Raw genomic sequence first — 24,166 nt, 5'->3', positions numbered from 1 at the left:
TGACTCTCAAGCCCTGCTCTATGCGCCCATAAGACACAGAGCAGCACCTTGGCCACACCCCTTGTTCTCTCATTGGCTCACTGGGTGTGATTGACAGCAGGGGAAGCCACTGGCTCCTGCTGCTGTCTCAGCCGCTAAAAGGGAGGGAGCCTTGGGACAGCCAAGGCTCTCGTGCACATCACTGGATCGAGAGGGGGCTCAGACGAGTAGTAGGGGGGCTGTGGGGGGAGCAGCACACATGCATGAAAGTAAAAACGTTGAGCTTTTACAACCACTTTAAATTATGTTCCATATAAAAGCAGAACAGTAATTCAAAACATCATGTCAAATAAAACTATTTTATTGTCATCGTTTAGCAGAAAACCCAACATACTGTATGTTTATACACATGATGACATTGTAACAGTGTACAAATATATTTTATGATGCTCATTACATTGAGAGAGTTGTCTTTTGTTTTTTTCCCCAGTCACCTGATATTAGACAGTCATCCCAGTGACTGATTTTGAAAAATCAGTTTGTAGTTTATAGCCGAGCGTGAACTGTGCTATTGCTGGTATTCCTGTAATTTACCAGCTTTGCTGTGATTTTTAAATGTAAGACAATAACAAACTAAGAACCAAAATCAAATAAACAGTCCTCATTAAGATAAGCATGATTTGCACATGAATTAATCCACATGATCCAAAAGTACTTGGCTATGAGTTTGTAACGTTTCTCCGCTCTGTATCTTTTGTAACCATATTAAAATGGCAAAATATTAACTACACAAAAACATAATATTTGTGGCTCGAATGTAACATTACAGTTGCAACAATATGGGATGAACAGTATAATAGGACCAAGCAAAGAAAGTAACCGAACTCAACTGTAACAATGAATACGACTGGAGAGACCTGGCAAGCACCTTTTTCCCCAAGTTTTAACGAGACTGGAACACCTGCCAAACACCTATGCATACGTTTGAAATAGTCATATGTAAACTGCTATATCTACCTAGTGATTTGTAATTAAGTCCAGGTAATCTTGTTATGTATATACCTCTGCCACACGGCTTTTTTCCTAGTTGAGTTTTAAAACCGTGTTCTATCGACTGCCTGTTCTCTGGAGAATGCATTAGCAACATTCACACTTTTGAGTCATTGTTCAGAAGGTAGGCAGGTGCTTTTTGACAGGTGAAGCTTTTCAGATACATGTAGCTCAGCAGTTATATGTGGTTGTCTGGCTGAAGTTATTTCAAGTAGTATGCTAACGGGACAAATGTGCTACAGGAAGTCTTTTGGGTATTTTTTTGGGTGAAATTTGATAAGAGTTTACTCCAAACAGCAAGAGATTTGTATATTAGCTTCCAGAGTGTCATTATCAGAACTACTCTCTTCTATTGGCTGCCACATCTGTTTGTCTTCTAAAACGGAGGAGGTAAAGAGGTGGGAAAGTTGGTTACTGTTCTGCAGAAATTAGTTGTGGTATAAAGAATCAGGACTTTACTTTCAGAGGCAATTTGATGCCCACTGAAGTTCAGAGACCTGGAGGAACATATCTGCATTAAAGATCTCAACAGCTTCTGTAGTGAACGCCAACTGTAATTACTGCTGTAGCACCTCAGGAAACACATCAATCCACTTCTGTCTCCTCTGAAATGTGCTGCAAAGATTACTTATGGGGCTGGTACATAAAACAGTCTATGTTCACAACAGGCAAAGAAGAATGAATCAGTTTGCTGTCCATTTGTGGATTAGAAAATCTAAAAGTACCAAGATAATTTGAGATTCATGGTGTCGGTTCACTTGCAAAATTCATGAATCACAATTACCCAGCATGTACTAAGTTATCTGCTAATCAACAGACAGAAAATTGAGCCATGTATGACTAACCAGAAGATGAATGGGGCTTGTGTAGAGTTCTGCACACATCAGTGCCCTGAACTTCAATGGGTGCCATAACTGGTCTGTAAACATTTAGGGTCAGTTCACACTGCCCCACATACTAAACTGCAGTGATTTAGTGTGTGGGCAAAGCTCTGTTCTGGCTCTGAGCCCGCTGTAAGGGGTGGTGTTATATGCGTTTCAGCACACCACACAGCCCCCCCCCCTTTTTTTTGTATGCCCTTTGATGTGCACAAAAGTGACACATCATCCATGTCACCGTACAGCAGTGTGGTGTGTTGCACTGCTGTACCGTGACATACGATCCCGTACAATGTGCTGCGATAAAACTCAGCATGTCTGTTTTTTTTTTTGCTGCTCGGTGCAATGCACATTCAGGGCATGTTGCAATGTGAATATGACACACAGAAAACAATTGTTTTCTGTGTGTCCTAGCGGTGACCTGTGTTCTTCCAGGGCGGTAAAAATGCAGGTCACTGCATATGTGAACAAGGCCTTAAAGAACCACATGCAGAAACTGTAGCATTTGTTAAAAAATGCAGAGAAGTGTATCAAACTAGTCAAAACTGATAAATGTATGCCTTTAGGTTGAGCATTATTCCAGCTCTGATTGTTATTTCAATAGTTCCCATAACTTAGTATATGATTGTACCCCAATGTAAATTTAGAAGAGCTTTCACTGGTAGTGAAACAAGCAACACTATTATTACGGAGGAAAAACAGAATGCAGTACATATCAGGTATCTCTATTGACAGTGGTTATTACCAGATAGATCAATGGACAACAAGAAATTAAAACAGATATGAAAACTGGCCAGCATACATAAACACACAAAGAATTATGAATTACACTAATAATTCTCGGAAATATGTCTGTTTTGGGAGTTTGTATATGTTCATTCATTGCTGAAGTAATCCACAGATACATCTTTGTCAGTTCAGGCACCAGGTGGACATAGTGGATTACTGTAGAGGAGAGCTTTTCAATGGGATCATAATTCTGGATTCCATCTCCTGTATAAGGGGAACTAAAAAAACAAAAACAAAAAAACAACAAGTTAATAGAGTGGAACTGCTTCCACTTTAGTGACAATAATGCATACAGGAAATGGGACAAAGAAAAGGATCATCAAGTTAAAGATATTTGTTGCATACATTTACGAACATACGCAAAGCCACACTGACCCACCTCTGAAGTCTGTTCCCAAATCACAACAGAGTTCTCACTTATGGGACATACTATATATATATATATATATATATATATATATATATATATATATATATATATATATATATATATATATATATATATATATATATATATATATATATATATACAGCTATGTCCATATATATTTGGGCAAAGACACAATCAGGGGGGGGCAGGGGCCGCTTTTTAGCACCTTTGTGCCCACGCACCGCCTCCATCTTGGCAACAAATGAATTGAGGACCGCCGACAAAGCATCCAGAGGCACTGCACAGTCTGCAGATGAACCGGTTGCAATTGCCTGGATTTCAGGGGGAAGAAACACCAGTTTCTGAAGCCATCCTGACCCTACCCTGTCTGCCACCTGATGGGAGCTTAGGACAGTGATGGTCCCACCCTCCTAACTGCTGCTGGCTGAGAGGCTATTTCCACAGGACTCACCTGACTGGTTCTGCGCTGTCCAGTTAGTAGTGCCTGTGTCAGCTCCCAGGAGCATAGGAGAACCCACTGTGCTGTCCAGAGCTGCTGAAAATGGCGCTGAAACTGATCAAAAACATGCTCAGGCTTCAATAAAATGGCCGCCAAGCGTCCAGTATAAAAGGACATAAACACTGGAAAAATGGCCACCGAGCTACAGGCAAACATGCTGCTCCTTGAAACCGACCAAAAAACGTGTTCAGGCTTCAAGAAAATGTCCACCGAGCGTCCAGTATAAAGGACATAAACCCAGGGAAGATGGCCGCCAAGCTACAGCTGCTCTTTGCCCCACCAAGATGGCCGCCGAACACTGTATATCATGAGGGACAGTGAAACAGAGGCAAGAATGGCAGTGAACGGCGCTACAGCGATCAACGGGTACAACCTCCAGACACCCTCAGGGAGAGATTCACACACATCCAGGGCACAGCTGGTCAGCGCAGCCCCCCCAGGTGAGAGCCCCCCCAGGAAAGCCCCTGCATGACAAACAAACCGCTCAGCAGCCTCATGCAGCATCCCCCACAGGGGGGGGGGGGGGAAGAAAAGGACAGGGAGAGAAGAGAGGGAGGTGAGGGACCCCTGAATCGACCTCCCAGGGAATGCCCAGCTGCTCAGCCCCACCAAAGCACGGAAAGCTGTACTTGCCAGTCTTGCAGAGCTGGGAGACATTCCATCATAGACCCACTCTCCAATCAGTACAGGGTGGCTGCTGGCCCGGCACACTGTGACACAGACATCAGTAGCCCGGTCATATGTGTGCCCCGGTGCATTAACTCTCACGTCCACCTTTGGAGCTGAGGTACGTCGTGGCCAACTCTGGTCTGCACACGCTCGCTGGCCAGGCTGGGGAAGACTACAAGGATAAGGGTATCTAGCCTGTCACCCAGCCGGCTGTTGATAGCAGATCACAGGATCTTTAATCTTAGCTTCTTTAAAAGCAAAGCTTCTGCAGAAAAAACATGGACCGATGGGCCCATCGGGGTTCCTAGGTCCTTCTCCTTCACTAGGCAAAATAAAACTGAAGCTGCATGCAGGCTGAGGAGTTGTTGCGGACCACCCCTTGGGTGGAACTATTTTTTTCATTACATGTTAACATGTTATGCCTAGTCCTCTCCTAAAGGTGGTGTAACAACCCAATGGCTAAAGAGAGGAGCTGCGTCAGTCTGTGAATATAAGAGAAAAAGTTTATTCCATTCAAGTGGTTGTAAGCCCAAGAAAAAAAAACCCTGCAAGACAAAGGCATAATGAGCTAGTATGCAATGCATACTGGGGGCGTGGCATGACACCACATGGAGTAGGACGCTGCAGCTCTGAGCTCCGACTGTTAATCCTTCTCCCATGGTAATCCTAAGACTCACCGGCACTTACCAGGAACAACACCCTGGCACATCCGCACCAGGTCTCCGACAAAAGCACAAAAAGCTGCAGCGGTGAAGCACAAACAATTTCACCGGCTGGACAGAGGACATGGAGGAAGAAGGCAGCACCATCAAGGTGGCGGGGGGGGGGGGGGTTGGGACGTCGGGGGACACCGACCAATTGCTCGAGGCAATAACTCTCTGCTGAACCTCCCTAACAGCACACAGAGGGGGTTAAGATGGATATTTCCCTCACCAAACAGGACTTCCAGAAGCTCAGTGACCGTGTTAAAGACACAGAGACCAGGCTGAGCACAGTGGAGGACACTATCCCACCCCTGCAGGCATCCTCAGACCGCACACAAATACAACAACTCCTCACCAAACATGTATGTATAGTAGAGCGGCACAATCATTAAAAAAATCTGGATCTCGATTCAACCCCCCCTGAGATCTCTATTGCAGAGTTTCTTTCATATAACAATCATATCACTCAGCTGTGAAAAGAAAACATCCAGGCAGTCTGCCAAGTTTTGAAAATGAAACATTGTAACTAACTCTTCCTTATCAGATCAAATGGAAACTTCTGTGTGTAAAAGAAAAAAATTCTGGGTAGTCTGCCAAGTATTTAAACAAGTGTAAATGCAGGAAGTTTAACCACTTAAAGTCTAAATCTTTTTCTGACACTTCTTAAGATAAAATCAATATATTTTTTGCTAGAAAATTACTTGAACCCCCAAATATTATATTTTTATTTTATATATATTTTAGCAGAGACCCTATTGAATAAAATTTCAATTGCTGCAATATTTTATGTCACACTGTATTTGCCCCGCAGTCAAACGCTGATCGCTACATTAATGCCAATGGTCTCAAAAACGTGTCAAAATTGTCCGACGTGTCCACCATAATGTCGCAGTCACAACAAAAAAAAAAAACGTTGATCGCCGCGATTACTAGTTAAAATTTTTTTTTACCAAAAATATGTAGAAGAATACGTATCGGCCTAAAACTGAGGAACATTTTTTTTATTTTATATATTTTTGGGGGATATTTATTATAGCAAAAAGTAAAAAATATTGCATTGTTTTCTAAATTGTCGCTCTATTTTTGTTTATAGCGCAAAAAATAAAAAAAACGCAGAGGTAATCAAATACCACCAAAAGAAAGCTCTATTTGTGGGGAAAAAAGGACCCCAATTTTGTTTGGGAGCCACGCAGCATGACCGCACAATTGTCAGTTAAAGCAACGCAGTGCCGAACCGCAAAAAGGGGCCTAGTACGGGAAAATGGTCCGGGGGCTTAAGTGGTTAAAGGGGGGGGGACCACAGTAAAGTTTGCCCAATTATTTTGCATAATGAAAGATGATGTTATGCTGAGTAAACAGATACCCAACATAGCATGCTTCAAAATTGCACGTGCTCGTGGAAAGAAGCCAAACTTTGGTATTTAAAAATCCCCATAGGCGAAGCTTTAACCACTTCAGCCCCGGACCAATTTTCAGCCTAAGGACCAGAGGTCTTTTTACAATTTCGCACTGCACTGCTTTAACTGGTAATTGCGTCCTTTTCTTCCCACAAATAGAGCTTTCTTTTGATGGTATTTGATTGCCTCTGCGATTTTTATTTTTTGCGATATAAATGGAAAAAGACTGAAAATTGAGAAAAAAAATATATTTTCTACTTTTTGTTATAAGAAAAATCGAATAAACTCAATTTTAGTCAAACATTTAGGGTAAAATGTATTCAGCCACATGTCTTTAGTAAAAAAAATGTCAATAAGCGTATATTTATTGGTTTGCGCAAAAGTTATAGCGTCTACAAACTAGAGTACATTTTCTGGAATTTACACAGCTTTTAATTTATGACTGCCTATGTCATTTCTTGAGGTGCTAAAATGGCAGGGCAGTACAAACCCCCCCAAATGACCCCATTTTGGAAAGTAGACACCCCAAGGAAATTGCTGAGGGGCATGTTGAGCCCATTGAATATTATTTTTTTTTGTCCCAAGTGATTGAATAATGACACAAAAAAAAAAAAAAAAAAAAAAAGTTGTCACTAAATGATATATTGCTCACACATGCCATAGTTATATGTGGAATTGCACCCCAAAATATATTCTGCTGCTTCTCCTAAGTAGCATATGTGGGACTTTTTGGGAGTCTAGCCGCGTACGGCCCCCCCCGAAAACCAATCACTGCCTTCAGGATTTCTAAGGGTGCAAATTTTTGATTTCACTCCTCACTACCTATCACAGTTTCGAAGGCCATAAAATGCCAAAATAGCACAAAACCCCCCCAAATGACCCCATTTTGGAAAGTAGAAACCCCAAGCTATTTACTGAGAGGCATGTTGAGTCCATGAAATATTTAATATTTTGCCACAAGTTGCAGAAATATTACAATTTTTTTTTTTTTTTTTGCACAAAGTTGTCACTAAATGATATATTGCTCACACATGCTATGGGCATAAGTCAAATTACACCCCAAAATAAATTCTGCTGCTTCTCCCGAGTACGGGGATACCACATGTGGGGGACTTTTTGGGAGCCTAGCCACGTACGGGACCCCGAAAACCAAGCACTGCCTTCCGGATTTAAATATAAAACGCTACCAAAAAAAACTGTTAGCGATCACAGGGATCAGGCCTGACTCTGCGATCGCTGCAGTTATGCGTTTAGTGTTTTGTAAGTGACAGTGATCGATCGATACTGCACTTGGGTGGGCTGGGCGGAGGAGCAAAACGCAGGTGCTAGCAGGTATCTGGGCTGATCCCGCTAACAATGCGTTTTTTTTGGAACCCTAAACTGCTGGGGATGCTAGTATAGATCTGATCAGATCAGATATTGATCTGTTCAGATTCTATACCACTACGGGAGGTTTATGCTTTGCGCGTGGGTGTTAGCGGCACTGGCACTAACCTAGCGCTGCTTGGGGCGATGCAGACCCTGACCCTAAAACCTAATTGATATCATCCGTCGGGTGATCAGGGGGTTAAACCTTTATTGGGTAATAAATGGTGGGTGGATGCTATAAAAAGCAAACTAACCAGAGTCACCCGTAACACTTATACGGTGATCACTGGTGAAAGGGTTAACTAGGGGCAATCAGGGGGTTTAAATTTTTATTAGGTAGTATATGGGGGTCCCTGGCGCTATATAAAAACCTGACGAGGAACCTAAAAAAATAACTAGCTACCTAGCGACACTAGTGACACTAATGCAGCGATCAGAAAAATTATCGCTTAGTGACACTGGCAAAAGGGGGTGAAAGGGTTAACTAGGGGCAATCAGGGGGTTAAAACCATTATTGGGTAGTATATCAGGGTACCTAGTGCTATAAAAACCTGGCGGTGAACCTAAAAAAATAACTAGCTACCTAGCGACACTAATGCAGCGATCAGAAAAACGATCGCTTAGCGACACTGGCAAAAGGGGGTGAAAGGGTTAACTCTAGGGGCAATCAGGGGGTTAAACCTTTATTGGGGGTGGTAGCCCCGCCGCCCACGGCTCTGGGGGCTACCCTGGACCTAACACTGACTGCCCTGACAGTTTTTACTGTCACAACTGACACTGAATGCAGTGATCAGTAAATAAATGATCACTGTAATCAGTGACACTGTGACTGGGAAGGGGAGGGGGGGGTGATCGGGGGGGGGGGGGGGGGGTTTGTGTGCCTGTGTGTGCCTACATGTTAGTGTAGTGTTGGTGCACACTTACTTTCACTTCTCCTCGTAGTCCGGTCAAAAAGACCACCCCGAGGAGAATGACATCACTTTCTCCCTGCCTGTGTTTACTATACACAGCGGTGGAAGCTTCTCATTTGCCAGGAGCGATCGAGAGGGGATGGCCAGAAACCAACGGCCATCCCCTCATCCTGGATCGCTCCTGCGGCAAAACCGACCGCCACATCCAGCGGGAGGGGGTCCGATCGGACCCCCCACCCGCTGGAAGGCAAGCACGTACATGTACATGCTTGTGCCTGTATATGCCATTGTGATGACGTACATTGGCATGCGGCGGTCCTTAAGTGGTTAAATTTTTTTATTGGTTACATGTTTTGAGTTACAGAGGAATTACAGCTAGAATTATTGCTCTCGCTATAATGTTCGTGGCGAAACCACATGTGGTTTTACTTACATTTTTCTATTTTGACAATTTTTCGTGATGTCATAACGCACTCGGCCTCCGAACGATCATAGAGACTCCGGGGACCATATGGTCTGCCGGAAATCTCTATGGTCACCATCCGGGGCCAGCGGATCCCTTCTCCGGCTCACCAATGGCAGGCAGGAAGTGGTTAAAACAGCTTCAAACATTGCACTCACATAAGCTCAAATCATTGAAGCCTAGAGGCATGCATGTACAGCAGCAAGTACTGGTATAACACCAAGGAAGGTCTGTACTAGAGCTGCCACGACGCGTCGACATAATCGACGAAGAAAATTTGTCGACGTGCGTAAATGGCGTCGACGCGTCACGCACGTGTCATCTCGCGGGTAAATGGCGGTAATGGCGGCGGCAGCTGCTGCTCCTGCTCCCACTCCCACTCCCGGGAATGGGGAAAAAAGTTCCGGTACAGCACGAAAATCCAGACCACGACTTTCAAAGGTATGGGAATTCTTTAAACAGAGGCCAGATAAAATGGTCCTTTGTTCCCTCTGCAAAACCGAACTGGCGTACCACGGCAGCACTACTGCGATGCACGAGCACCTCAGAAGAAAACATCCTGGCGCACTACGGCCTCAAACGGACGAGCCATCTTTGTAAGTACTTACTTAGTAGTATTTTGTTCATTTTGGGAGTAATTTGTGGTCAATATTTATTAATATATTATTGCTCATGCTGCTACTGCTAGTAAGATACATCATTATTAGTGCATGCTCAGGGGCCAGGGGTATTTGTTGCTGTGCTGCTTTGCTAATTTCTTTTTAGTGGCCATCTCATGTTTTTTTTTAATGTTTCACATTCACAAGGCACTTTTTGCACTGCAGCCGTCTTGCTGATCTGGGGATCCCTCAGGGCATGGTTTGACAACTTCTTGCAATGTATGAGCTGAGAGAAGAGATGCCATGCTTTTCTTCCAATACACTGAGCAGCAACAATATAATATTAATTTAATTGCAGACAGACATTTACTACACTACCCGTGCCCTCTTTTAAATATGCAGTACAAGTACATTAAAAGCAGCATTGAGCATTCATGTTGGTTAAACTTGGTTCAGGTTCCTAAATGTTAATTATTATTGTGTCTTTTTTTTTTTTTCAGGAAGAGGCAAAGCTGTGTACAGGAGTTCTTCTTCCATAAAAAGGATGTCACTGTTTGCTCACCCCAAATGGCCGTTGCATATACCAATAGCATACTCAACATGATTGTAAAAGATATGAGACCAATTTCCATTGTAGACGGTCAAGGATTTCGTGAGATGATCAACACGTTTTACCCAGGATACACACTTCCCTCCAGGTCCCATTTCACTAAGCTGATGGAGAAGAAATATGAGGAGAATTTTGAAAGATTGAAAGCATTACTCAAAGATGTGAAATCAAAAATAGCACTCACCACAGACGCATGGACCAGCATTGCCACAGAGGCATACTTGGGTGTCACATGCCACTTCATCAATGAAGACTGGAATCTTACATCGTACAATCTGACCACTATGCCACTTGAAGATCGGCATACAGCTGAAAACATTGCTAACTGGGTGGAAAAAGCAGCTGAAAAGTTTGAGATATCCATGGCCAATGTAAATGTAGTTGTCCATGATAACGCTGCAAATGTGGTCGCTGCTCTGCGTATTTTGGAAGAAAAGCATGGCATCTCTTCTCTCAGGTGTGCTGGTCATACATTGCAGTTAGTTGTCAACCATGCCCTGAGGGATCCCCAGATCAGCAAGACCCTGAGGGCTGCAAAGTGCCTTGTGGAACATTTTAAAAAAAGTGAGCTGGCCACTACAAAGCTTAAAGCAAAGCAGCAACAAATGGGTACCCCTGAGCACACACTAATAAAATGATGTATCCGTAAGATGGAACAGTACTTTACACATGATCAGCCGCCTGCTTGAACAGAGGTGGCCTGTGACTGCAACTCTTTCCGATCCTGATGTCACACCACGAGGGAAGCGCTTCCTAGATTTAAAACATGATCAGTGGAGCTTACTTGAGGAAGTGGAACAAGTCCTGAAGCCATTTGAGTGTGCTACTGTTTTCTTGAGTGGAGAGTCCTATGTGACTGCTTCTGCTCTACCTCCTCTGGTAAAGGGCCTCCAGAAATCCATACAGAGCACAATTTGCGAGACAGCAGCAGTTAAAGCTTTCCAAAGTGTTGCTGCACAGGAGATGACATCAAGATGGGAGCGGGAAACTAAATTCAGAGATGATGGTGGAGAAAATATATATGTCTTATTGCAGCAGCCCTGGACCCCAGATTCCGCAAACTAAAATTCCTGCCAGCAGAGGACAGTTTAAAAGTTCACCTCAAGGTCCAAGCTCTTGCTCTTGAAGTGAAAAGAAGATACGAGGAAGAGCAAACGCAACATCGATGTGAGGAACAACGGTCAACCAGTGCAGACATGAAATTTTCTGAGAAGAGGCAAGTGTCTCTGTTAGACACTTTGCTCGGTTCTTCAGATTCAGATGACCACCACAGTAATGGCGAGGATGACACTGGTCACATCCAAGATCAAGAAACCCACAGTGAAGTTGTGCGGAATGAGATACACATGTATTTCAGTGAGCAGGCTATTCTAAAGGAAGAAAATCCGCTGAAATGGTGGAAGGAAAATGAAAAGAGGTTTCCCATCTTGGCCATGCTGGCAAAGAGTTACTTGTCTGTGCCTGCAACATCAACCCCATCTGAAAGGCTTTTCTCAGTTGCTGGCAACATTGTGACTAAAAAAAGAGCAAGCCTAACATCAGAGCATGTTGATATGCTAACCTTCCTCCATTGCAATGCTAAAATATAGCATTGTAATGGAGGAAGTAACACAGGCCCCCAACCTTTTGCACTTGTCATGACTGTGTTGTGTTCTTGTTGGGCTGTATTAGTGTATTTATGTTGAGATGGCTCATGGCTGCCTTCAGTGTTGTATTGGCCATATTTTTGCACAGCCACAGCGTTGAGCAGTGCTTTTGGTGGGCTTGGTTCCTCCTTGCTTCCTTCCTTGAAAACTATTACCTCCTCAGGTATGTTTTACATTACAATTAAAAGTAACACACCACAAAAATACTGCTCAATCAGCACTCTGACTCTACAATAACACTATATATTCAATCATCAATGATTACAATTACATAGTGTTATTGTATGTTGACCAGCATTTTTGTGGTGTTAAACAACACTTTAGGTCAAGAGGCATAATGCCATATAAATTCTGCCTAACACTTTGCAAAAGATGCATTCTGAAGGCATGTGTGGTTGAGGAGTAGTAAGGTAAGGTTACCCAGCACAATGCCTTCTGAATTCATCTTTTGCAAAGTGTTAGGCAGAATTTATATGGCATTTTCATGCCTCATGCCCTAAAGCGTTACGTTTTATTTTTGGGAACTTGTGTTTTTGCACACAGTGTTGAGCAGCAGTTCAGACTTCAGACTCAGAGCAGCAGTGCTTTTGTTGGATATGGCTCCTTCTTGAAAACTATGTTACCTCCTCAGGTATGTTTTACATTACAATTAAAGTAACACACCACAAAAATACTGCTCAATCAGCACTCTGACTCTACAATAACACTATGTATTCAATCATCAATGATTACAATTACATAGTGTTATTGTATGTTGACCAGCATTTTTGTGGTGTTAAACAACAACACTTTTGGTCAAGAGGCATAATGCCATATAAATTCTGCCTAACACTTTGCAAAATATGTCATTCTGATCTGAAGGCATTATGTGCGGTTGAGTAGTAAGGTTAGTTAGTACCACACATTGTTGCACAATGCCTTCTGAATGCATCTTTTGCAAAGTGTTAGGCAGAATTTATATGACATTTTCATGCCTCATGCCCTAAAGCGTTACCTTGTATTTTTTGCCACTTGTGTTTTTTTTGCAAACACAGTGTTGAGCAGCAGTTCAGACACGAGCAGCAGTGCTTTTGTGGATATGGCTCCGCCTCCTTCTTGAAAATTATGTTACCTCCTCAGGTATGTTTTGCATTAGAATTAAAGTAACACGACACATAAATACTGCTCAATCAGCACTCTCTACAATAACACTATGTATTTAATTCAATCAAAGATGATTACAATACATAGTGTTATTGTATGTTGACCAGCATTTTTGTGGTGTTAAACAATAACACTTTAGGTCAAGAGGCATAATGCCATATAAATTCTGCCTAACACTTTGCAAAAGATGCATTCTGAAGGCATTATGTGTGGTTGAGTAGTAAGGTAACACACAATGCCTTCAGAATGCATCTTTTGCAAAGTGTTAGGCAGAATTTATATGGAATTTTCATGCCTCATGCCCTAAAGCATTACCTTTTTATTTTTGGGCACTTTATTTTGGTATATTATGTCTTTCATGTGTTTTGTACACACTACACAGTGTTGAGCATGAGCAGCAGTGCAGAGCAGCAGTGCTTTTGTAGCATTTTATATGGCATTTTTTTTAATGCTTCAGGCTCTGAATTAATGGCAATGGCATAACCATTATTCGTGCCTGATGCTAAAGTGTTGTTTACATTTTATTTTTGGCACTTTTTTATACTGTAAAAACTTTACCACATTGAAGTACTTTTTGGAAAAAATGTAATAAAAGTTGAAATATTATATTTAGAAGTTGTACGTATCATTTTTTTGTAAAGTTATCCAAATGATTATTATCTAATCACAAAAAGAACACACTAGATTCATTAAAAAAATAATAAAAAAATAATCGGATAGTCGTTGACTAATCGAAAAAATAATCGATAGATTAGTCGACAGACAAATTAATCGTTAGTTGCAGCTCTAGTCTGTACCAGCCAGAAAAAGCTATACTAAAGATGCTCTTGCCAGTTCACAGTCAAAAAAGCAGTCATAAATACAAAGGAGCAGTCTTTCTGGGTATGAGACTACAACCATTAACCAAGGCACATCTTTTCCATTCTGAAATATGGAAATATTACAGTATGTTTAAAGTTCACTGAAGGAGTGAATCTTTCGTCATCTTACCTGTATAGTAGACACATTCATCCCAGCCATCTTTCTGCCAGGCTGAATTTCTAATGTCATCCCTGCTCTGCAAATCTTTGTAAGCTAGAAAGAAATTATAGCAGCAGGTAAGAACACAACTGCAACCATGTTCTAAAAAAAAACTAACTGAACGATTACATTAAAATTTAAGGCGTGTGGAGAACAGGGCGCTCTGGATACCAAGGAGACTTTAACGAACAGTACATGATTGGCTCTTTAAAGGTGTTTAATGCACCACAGCAGCACTTCAAAAGAGGGAAGCGCACTCTATAGAAAAAACAAAGCAGAAAAGAATTCACTTCTAAGTGCAGTAATAAACACTTTAATGACAAGGAAGGGCTACAAACACTTACAAGATGGAAGTGTAAACAGGCATATCAATGAATCCATAACATCCAGCGGGATGCCTGGTTCTATCAAACCAAGATTGGTTTAAAAGGAGGAGTAACTGGACATGCTCCGAAACATGTCCCGCCCACTCTGACATCAATACTGGTTGCCTGGATTCCATGCTGGTCCTGACAGCACGGCTCTCCATCTTGGATCAGAGACAGAGTTTACCACCGCTGGTCGGCTGGAACCTCCACCTGCCGCTGTCTTTACTCCAAGGAGGAATCCTGCTGGATGTTATGGATTCATGGATATGCCCGTTTTCACTTCCATCTTCTAAGGGTTCTTAACACTTCCTTGTCATTAAAGTGTTTATTACTGCACTTAGAAACGCCTTCTTCTCTGCTTTTATACCAACACATTTAACCACTGATCAAGTAGGGCCAAAAAACCAAACACAAAGTTTCAATTTGCTGGCACATTTGGACATATTTACAGTCTTGATGCAACAGAAAACAATGATATGGCATCAGGCAGACATGGGTTGCCTTGTCTAGCTATAATGGAGCATTTTAAGCCACAGTAAAAAGCTGGTAGACTACATGTAACATTAAAAGGTGATGTGTGCTCCTATGAATCAATGTGACTGTTTGGAAGATGTGTACCAATGGGCAGGGTGGTCTCACATGGCCATCATTCTCCATTAGGCAATGTTAGACAGATGCACCCTCTTGCACAGTGCATTTGGCTTATACTGAGGAGAACGTCGCAATCTCAGCTAAAAATGAAGCCAACATCTACCAAATTATATGCCTTGTTTTTGAAATAAAAGGTACAGTTAAAGCATAGAAAAGACAGTATTTAGATACAGATCCTTTGAATGCAATGTGTTATCAAATGGCTAAAATCACTGGTAACATCATGCTTTAACTCTTTTATGGCAACTTACCGTATATACTCGAGTATAAGCCGAGATTTTCAGCCTCTTTTTTGAGGCTGAAAGTGCCCCCTCGGCTTATACTCGAGTCGCCGCTGTCTGACTGCTCGATCAGCGTATCGAGCAGACAGACGGCGGACATTAATTTTCAAAAGCCGCGCCTCCTTCTCCGCCTCCGCCTGTGATAGGCGGAACACTGAATTTCCCAGCAGTCAGTGTTCCGCCTATCACGGACATCCGCTCATTCTCATACTACGGACGAGTATGAGAGGATGTCTGTGATAGGCGGAACACAGGCTGCTGGGAAATTGAGTGTTCCGCCTATCACAGGCGGAGGCGGAATTTTGAATTGTAGAATGGCCGCCGAGAAGAGCGGCGATCCATCGGCACGGGACGGAGGAGGCACGGCACGGCACGGGACGGAGGAGACACGGGACGGAGGAGGCACGGCACGGGGGAGGCACGGCACGGGACGGGACGGAGGAGACACGGGACGGAGGAGACACGGGACGGAGGAGACACGGGACGGAGGAGGCACGGCACGGGGGAGGCACGGCACGGGACGGAGGAGGCTCGGGACGACGGCGGCTCGGGACGGAGGCTTGGGACACAGGTAGGCTGGACACACACACAAGGCTGCACGGACACACACACACACACACACACACACACACAGGGATGGATGGATGGATGGATGGATACACACACACACACACACACACACAGGGATGGATGGATGGATACACACACACACACACACACACACACACACACACACACACAGGGATGGATGGATGGATGGATGGATACACACACACACACACACACACACACACACACAGGGATGGATGGATGGATGGACACACACACAGGGATGGATGGATGGACACACACACAGGGATGGATGGACGGACACACACACAGGGATGGACGGACACACAGGGATGGACAGCCATGTCTCACCCTCGGCTTATACACGAGTCAATAAGTTTTCCAGTTTTTTGGGGGTAAATTGGGGGCCTCGGCTTATACTCGGGTCGGCCTATACTCGAGTATATACGGTATGTGGAAACTATGCTGGCAGATTTGAGGATGTGTGTTTACACAAATTCCTGTCAGCTGCAGTTAATGTGTGTAAATCTGTAAGCTGCAAGAAATGCAGCGGCTGTGCAGCCGATTGCTTTCACACACTGCCGTTACTCCTTGTCCCCCCCTCCTTTTAGACCACTGATGCCTCATTAAAGAGTAATGGTCACCAAAGTGCACATATTGCAGTTCAAATCATACATTAATTCTATAGAAAAGGAATTTATGGACTTAGAGAGGTCATTAACGCAAAAGCAAACATTTTTTATTTTGCAGCTTAAAGCGGGAGTCCACCGGGACTCCGCGTTTTTTTTTTTTTAATTAAAAGCCAGCAGCTACAAATACTGCAGCTGCTGACTTTTAAATAGTGACACTTACCTGTCCAGCACACCCGCGATGTCGGCACCCGAAGCCGATCGCTCGCTTGGCTGCCGGGTCCCGCCGCCATCTTGGGTATGGGAATCAGGAAATGGAGCCTTTCGGCTTCATTTCCCGGTTCCCTACTGCGCATGCGCGAGCCGCGCGGCGCAATCCGGACGGTCCCCGCTGCCTCTGGGAGCTGTGTGTTTCCCAGCAGGCAGCGGGGCACTTGCTGAAGGGGGCGGGCGCTTGCGGAACGGGGCGTAACGTACGGCCCGTTCCGCAGAGAGCTAGCCCGGAAGTGGGTGCAGTTACCTGGATTATCCAGGTAACTGCACCCCCCTCCCCCCTGAAAGGTGCCGATTGTGGCGCCGGAGGGGGGGGGGATTCCGATGAGCGGAGGTCCATTTTAGGGTGGACCTCCGCTTTAACAATTCTTAGATGCGATAGCTGCATTTGTTTTCTTTTTTTTAGGCTTTAATTTTTCACCTGGTGATCTGGCCAGTACGTCTGTTGTCTTTAAAAAAAAAACAAGCTGTCCTGTAGATGGATCAGTTACAGGGTTCAGACAGACAATTTACTACTGACAGGGGTGGTGCTCGAGTCTCGGTCAAGTTTTTATTGCTGTCTAATGCTGTGTTATTAGAACCCTTCAAATGTGAACTGTAGTGTCTTGGAGTGAAATTTGGCTCAGTCCTGGGAGGTAAAGTATTTTACTTTATGGGGTTTGTGCTCCACAGTCACTGAAATTGTATAGGCTACCATAAAGAAGCCTTTAGTTGTACTTTTATGGAAAACATCTTTACCCCATAAGTGATGGACCATATATAATTGTCCAATCTGTGAGAAAAAGCCAGCCACAGCTTCACTGCCATCCTGTCGATACCTTATGGCTCGAGCCCTGCAAAGAAAGAAAAATGCAGGTGAAATTATAACCGTTAAATATACAACTACATTATTCAAGCCTGCATGCATAAATGGCTCTTACCTGTAACCATGTTCAGATTAAGAGCAGTTACATTCACTGCAGTGTATTAAATTCAGTTCTGAATAAAGGGTTAATTTAAAGCTCTGCAAAGTGTCAGAACTCAACATTTAAAGTGAATCTTCCAAGCGAACAGAATAGGACACCGTTTGCTAATCTCTCTATTGGATTTAGGAACCCTCAAAAGGGGCCTGCGATTGATTTGCTATGCTGTGAAATGAACTCACTCAAAAAAAATAAAAAAATTACACAGAAAGGTGCAAGCAAACCATTAACACAAATGCCAACATAACTGGGAGAAAAATAAATAAATCAATCACACGCATGATTTCAACAGATGAAGTATAGAACTAAAAGACCCAAATCTGCAAACCCAGAGGAATAGTTCATTTGTTTGCATTATAGAGGATTCTTTTTACTTTCAGTATAGGTTCATTACTCTACCAAGCCACTTTCAAAACTCTGAAAAGAATCTTACATTTAAAAGTAAATAATATTTGAGTTCTTAATATTTGAGAAGATGCAAATCTCCACCCTGCTCCAGTTTGTAATGTGGAATGGACATTGCACCTTACAATATTTTGTGTTTTGTCAAAACTTGCTCTTTTTGTATCAACAAGTCATGTCATTACTAAAAAAAAAAAAAAAAAAAAAATGGAGATTCATCCACTGATATATTTAGCCATTGGGGGCTTTGAATAGGCACCAGTGGGTAAGAATTCCTCAAAAAGAACAAACGTAAAGCTGCTCTAAAGCCTAAACCTTTTTTTTTTTACATTTTTGGAACAAGTGGGGATGCGTTTAACATTTTTTGCTGGATTTATCGCTACCTTATGCTCTAAATCTGTCATAGTAACTACTGTCATCAGGACTGGAAGTGGTGGAAATTTCTAAACTTTTCACTGGAACAAGAATAGAAAGATGCCCCGAGTTGGGTGCACTTGCAGTGATAAAGTCTAAACCTCGTACACATGATCGGATATTCCACAGACGAAGCATCAGACTTTTGTCCAAAGAGTGTGCCATGAACTTGTCTTGCATACAAACGGTACACAATTGTTGGCCAAACACGAACGTAGTGACGTACTACGTGGAATTTCAGCTCTTGAGCGCCACCCTTTGGGCACCTTCTGCTAATATCGTGTTTGGTGAGCACGGATTCCGAGCATGTGTTTGTACTTTGGACTTGTGTGATGGACTTTGGTATACACAATAAGAAAATCCCACAACAGACAATTGTCCGCGGAAAATTTATAATCTTGCCATCCAACATTTGTTGGCGGAAAGTCTGACAACAATTGTCTGATGGAGCGTACAAACGGTCAGCTTTTCGACCAACAGTCTGTCATCACACAATTCCCGGCAGAAAATCCGATCGTGTGTACAAGGCTTAAGAGCAGGGGTCTCAAACTGGTGGCCCTCCAGCTGTTGTGAAACTACAAGTCCCATCATGCCTCTGCCTGTGGGAGTGATGCTTGTAATGGTCAGCCTTGCAATGCCTCATGGGACTTGTAGTTTCGCAACAGCTGGAGGGCCAAGTTTGAGATCCCTGCTTAAGAGAGACAGTCAGTCAACAAGAGATTTGCTTTTAGTGGTTGAGTCTCTAGGACAGGAACAGACGTGAAATCTCCCGAATAGCACACAGCTAGCAATTAAAAAATAAATAAAATAAAAACCTGATGGGTTTTAACCCTTCCATACTCTATCCGAAATAAAAATGTAAAAGTTTATCTAAAACTTTTACAAGCGCATCTGAATGAAAACCCATATCATTTCTTACTACTAGCTAGGTTAAGGATTAAAAGGATACTATCTTCAATTTTTCTCTTTTAAAAAACTGCCTCAGGCCTCATGCACACCGAGTATCAAAAGATTCAAAAGAGAATTTGCCTTTTTTTCTCCTGTCTCTAAACACCCCTCTATGTTAGCCTATGTGACTCCATGCATTTACAGGCATTTAGAGGTAGAAAAAAAAACAAACAAAAAACAACAAAAACAAAAAACAAACACATGATTTGCGTGTTCAGGAGAGAAGCATTTGAGTAGAAAACACACCCAATGCGTATAAACGTGCCTAAAGGTGTTTAGCACTTAAGAATTCATTCATTTCAATGGCCAGAATAAATATTCTAGCCAATGAAATAAATACCCAAAAGCTTTATGCACCTAAATGCTTTTGTAAAACACAGCTTTCTGCGTGTTTTTTTAAGAGCTGCCTTTCTCCTGCCAGGAGAAAAGGCATTAAGAAGAGCTGGGCAAACACCCAGTGTGCATGAGGCCTTATACTTAAGTGATAAACGAATACAAGTCTAACAGGTTGTGTCCTTACCAGTGATTTCCCCATTCAATCATGGTTCCAGGCTGGAAGAGAAAAAAAGCATGTCCCATGTAGCACAATGGAAATGTATGAACGATAGAGCTAACAATGTAACCTAGCTACATCGGTTTTATTTAAAATTAAAAAACGTGTTACATAGGTGCAGCCAGATGCAGGTTCCAGAAAATTACTACAATCTGCTATGCCCCAGGCTATCTTCAGGTTCTGCTACTGGTAACTGCTAACCTCACAGTATTTTATTTTTATTTCATTAAATTTTATCTTACCTTATTCAGTGCAATTACATTATGCTGAATTACATTAGCAATCACAGCATTCTAGATATCATACTTAAAGTGGTTGTAAACTCTCCCCCACAACTTTGTCCCATGTAAATCAGCATAAAAAACCCTAATGAACACTGCTTGTAGATATCTCCTTACTTGCTTAGTATTGTTGTAATGTTTTTTGTTCTTTAGAATGAAGTCACTGAGCATGCCCAGATCTCCCCTGATTTACGGCACACTCTCTATGTGCTTATCTATCTGTTATCAGGACTTCCTACAGCACATCACTGAACTCCCAGGAGACTTCAGAATCATTCAGAGCTTCCTCCTACACACCATGTGACATGACATGCAGTGTAAACTTGGCCATTTCTACAGTCTTATCAGCTGAAGCTGATAAGACTGACAAAGGGAAACAGACATCGGCACAAGTAAATACTATGAAATAAAACAAGTCAGCTATGAACAGGGAATCAGGGTTGCCATAGAAACATTGGATTGAGAAGGAGGCTTGATTAACAGTACAGGAAGTGCTCAATGTAAGGGCGGAAATACACTCTACTGTGGACTCAGAAAACAATACTTAAGATGGTGCTGCCTAACCCCTGGAAACAAGTTTTTTCAAGTTTCTTTAAACAGTAAGTAATATGCGATTTGGGCTGGATTACAGTGGCTATAGTCTGATAATTACTTATTATAATGGACTAAATGAAGAGAAACATCAGAGTGGGAGAGTTTACTTCCTCTTTAAAAGGGAGTTTGAAACTCACATTTCCTCAAACTTTAGAGAGATCCTGTTTAGGGTACAGAACTCAACTGTCACCAAGATGCTTGTAAGACAATAAGATTTTAAAGTTTGGCCTGGTCTAGTTTTAAGATAGAACTGAAGAAGATGGTAAAGAACACATTGGAGGATACCTACCAAGTAGTCAAAGGAGCTAAAACTGCAGAACTGAACCCTGATGTGTTTACGAATATATTAGATACTACCCAACAGTGGAGTTTTAGTATGGTGTGAAATTCGAATTTTAAGTGTCTGGACATTAAAAGTAAAGGTATCCTGGCATCACAATTACGTTTATTAGTTACAGCTCTCATGCTACAACTGAAGCACAACTATTGCTATGAAATCTATTATTCTCTCGGCCCACCAACTTTCTAGCAGATACAGCAAAATCCCAGTATTGGTGCACAAGTAGGTTTCCCAAATCCAAAAAGTAGACAAATTTGTCTGCAGACACAGTATTATTACTACATGTAAAACCATGGACTATTCATGTATTTTCATAATGAAAACAACCTACCCTCAGTTGGTAGGACCTCAGCTCATATATGTTGGGCCCTTGCCTTGGGACAGGTTCATTCCAGAAGCTGAACTCCAGAAGCAGCTGATTTTTACGAGACAGCAACATGTTGCCCCGTTCTTTGCGAAACTCTGTGAACTCCTTTGAAAGAAGAGAGATCACAAAATGAAGATGTAAATAACAGCAAGAAAAGGGCATCCAATAAAAATGGAGGCATCACTAAGCAAATAATGTAATTTACTGATAAGTCAGGTTCTCACTTAAATTTAGCCAGCTCTAGAAAAGACCAGCTGACATCTGAAATGGGCACTGCCATGTATTTTTTTTTTCTCAAATCTGGTATTATTAGTATAATACAGGATTTATATAGCACCAACAGTTTACGCAGCACTACAATATAAACTAGGGAGACAATACAGTTAAAGTACAATAAAATATCAGAGGATTAAGAGGGCCCTGCTCAGAAGAGCTTACAATGGTATCCATAATATTTTAATGAGATCATTAAAGAAATGTAGCAAGGACAAAATGGAATAATAAAAAAAAAATGGTCACTGTAGTATACAAAAGGAGTCTATGTTAATTGCGTACACTTGTACTGGGTGCTTGCAATATTGCTTTAGGCGCAGCGCTGCATAGAGGACACCTTAAGGTGCCATAGCATATATTTATTGCGACAGCTCACTAACCTTCCCTAAAAGTTACCTGAGGTTCCAGTGAAAACGACTTTTTACAGGGGATCCTGCCATAGGCCTTGGCAAGCCACGCCAATAACAATGATCTGTCCTGGTGATAGGGTGGTCAACCACCAAAGCTGTCTTGTGGAAGGAGGCATATCCCTCTGTTACTAAGTTTGAGCTCTTACAGCACTGGAAGTGAAAATATCAAAATTGAGGTATGCTCTGGCACCTTATGTTGCCAGCTATACCATGCTGGCCACAGTCTGCACCCATTTTAGGTGTGCTGTAAGCTACCTCTGGGAAATGATCTGGTAAACTAAAGATTCCTTCTTTTTTTTTTAACATACATAAGCCCTGTTATTCATCAAATGTCAGCATATCTATGTTATTTGTTGTGAATCTTTTTATCCCATACATTTACAGTTACTGATTGTTTCAGCACTGTAGAAAGCAAGGGCTATATGACTAAAATTACACACAAATACCCGAGGAAGAAGAAGAACTTAACCTAAAAGAGAAGTAATCTCAATAACTTTCACCATATAGTATTGACTAGAGGGAAGGCTTACCTTGTTTTTTCTCAGTTTACTCATCACCTCTGTCAATGCTGGATATCCGCCCTCATACCTCCACAGGTGAACTGCAATGTAACAAAGTAATGAAAGTCTGTGCACCATTCATTCTTTCAGGGATTATAAAATCATATAAAAAAAATAAAACAAAAAAGGCAGAAGTAACATTTACCCACTTTATCAATTACTGAGAACTTTAAGAGTTTTAAAATGTTATTTCATTGAACAGTTTTAGAATGTATTTGGTGTGTACTATTTTCCGTAAAGAACACTACAATGCGCCAGTGTCTTACCATGCGCTGTGGAATGCTGCAACGCATGTCAAGGTGTTATACAGAACGAATAGCACTGCACCAAACCAATGCATGGCAATGTGCCCTATTGCTCCATAAAAACTAACTTACTAGTAAGCACACGGGGTATCTGTTTTTGACTCTCCCTGCTCTACACTGAGAACCATTCATGTGACTGGAACAAAGTGCCCTCAGAATTTCATAAGTATAGACATTTTTTTTCACAGGGTAGTTAGAATAGGCTTAGAATAGGGGTGGGAGTAGATTTAGGCATAGTTAGGATTTGACTAGAATGCTACTTTAAAAAAGGGACACAGGGCCAGAAGGCATTCTGAGACAATGGGTTATGCAGTCACCTTCAGGAGAGTTAGACACTAGGAAAGAAAACCTGTTGAGCAAGTAGAATAAACCCTATCACCCCAATCATGCTTCCATTTTGTGGCAAGGCAGCAGTAGGAGTGATAATAAGACAGAGGGGTGGGACTTGTGACCCCTAATGAGCTGAAGGAAAAAGAGTTGAACGTCCTTTTTTATTAATTGTTAATTAAGGGACACATGAGTCACATAGAATTCTGAGACTGCAATGTCCCAAAGCAATACAAATGAGTGGTGGGCACCACAGGAAACAACACACTAACATGCCCACAAACAACAGAGTAAAACTTGTGGCTCAGAGCTTACTGAAGAATCTTGGTTCCAAAGCTTACATCAGCAGAGGCCTAAACATCTATTAAAACTTTTAGAACAGCAGAAAAAGACAACTGACCAGATGGCTGGATCCTTTAAACCAATGAGAAGAAGGATTTTCCTGACTCAAAGGGTTTATAAGCCACCAAGCCAGGGATAGTTTGGTCTTGGGCGTCAGGCACGTAACTGTTCAGCGATTGTAAACATTTGTCCCACATAGC

The 24,166-nt window shown here is 42.2% G+C and overlaps 1 protein-coding gene across 1 annotated transcript in view; it reads right to left on the bottom strand.

Annotated features, from left to right (window-relative positions):
* Nucleotides 1-319: 319 nt before the first annotated feature.
* NIPSNAP2 (nipsnap homolog 2) overlaps nt 320-24,166 on the bottom strand; it is a 47,661-nt gene continuing 23,814 nt past the window's right edge. Inside the window, exons 5-10 of the mRNA XM_077482332.1 lie at nt 22,963-23,033; nt 21,714-21,854; nt 20,135-20,166; nt 17,627-17,721; nt 14,087-14,170; nt 320-2,914 (exon numbers count right to left, since the gene is read on the bottom strand). Of these exons, the coding sequence (XP_077338458.1) occupies nt 2,850-2,914; nt 14,087-14,170; nt 17,627-17,721; nt 20,135-20,166; nt 21,714-21,854; nt 22,963-23,033 (488 nt within the window). The 3' untranslated portion in view covers nt 320-2,849. The remainder of the gene's footprint in view (nt 2,915-14,086; nt 14,171-17,626; nt 17,722-20,134; nt 20,167-21,713; nt 21,855-22,962; nt 23,034-24,166) is intronic.

The sequence above is a fragment of the Lithobates pipiens genome, unplaced genomic scaffold (assembly GCF_037356315.1).
Source record: "Lithobates pipiens isolate NorthernLeopardFrog02 unplaced genomic scaffold, aLitPip1_a1.2 Scaffold_16, whole genome shotgun sequence".
In the NCBI taxonomy this organism is placed as follows: Eukaryota; Metazoa; Chordata; class Amphibia; order Anura; family Ranidae; genus Lithobates; species Lithobates pipiens.
Note: the sequence above shows the minus strand (reverse complement) of the source record. Positions and strands in the feature narration are given on the sequence as shown.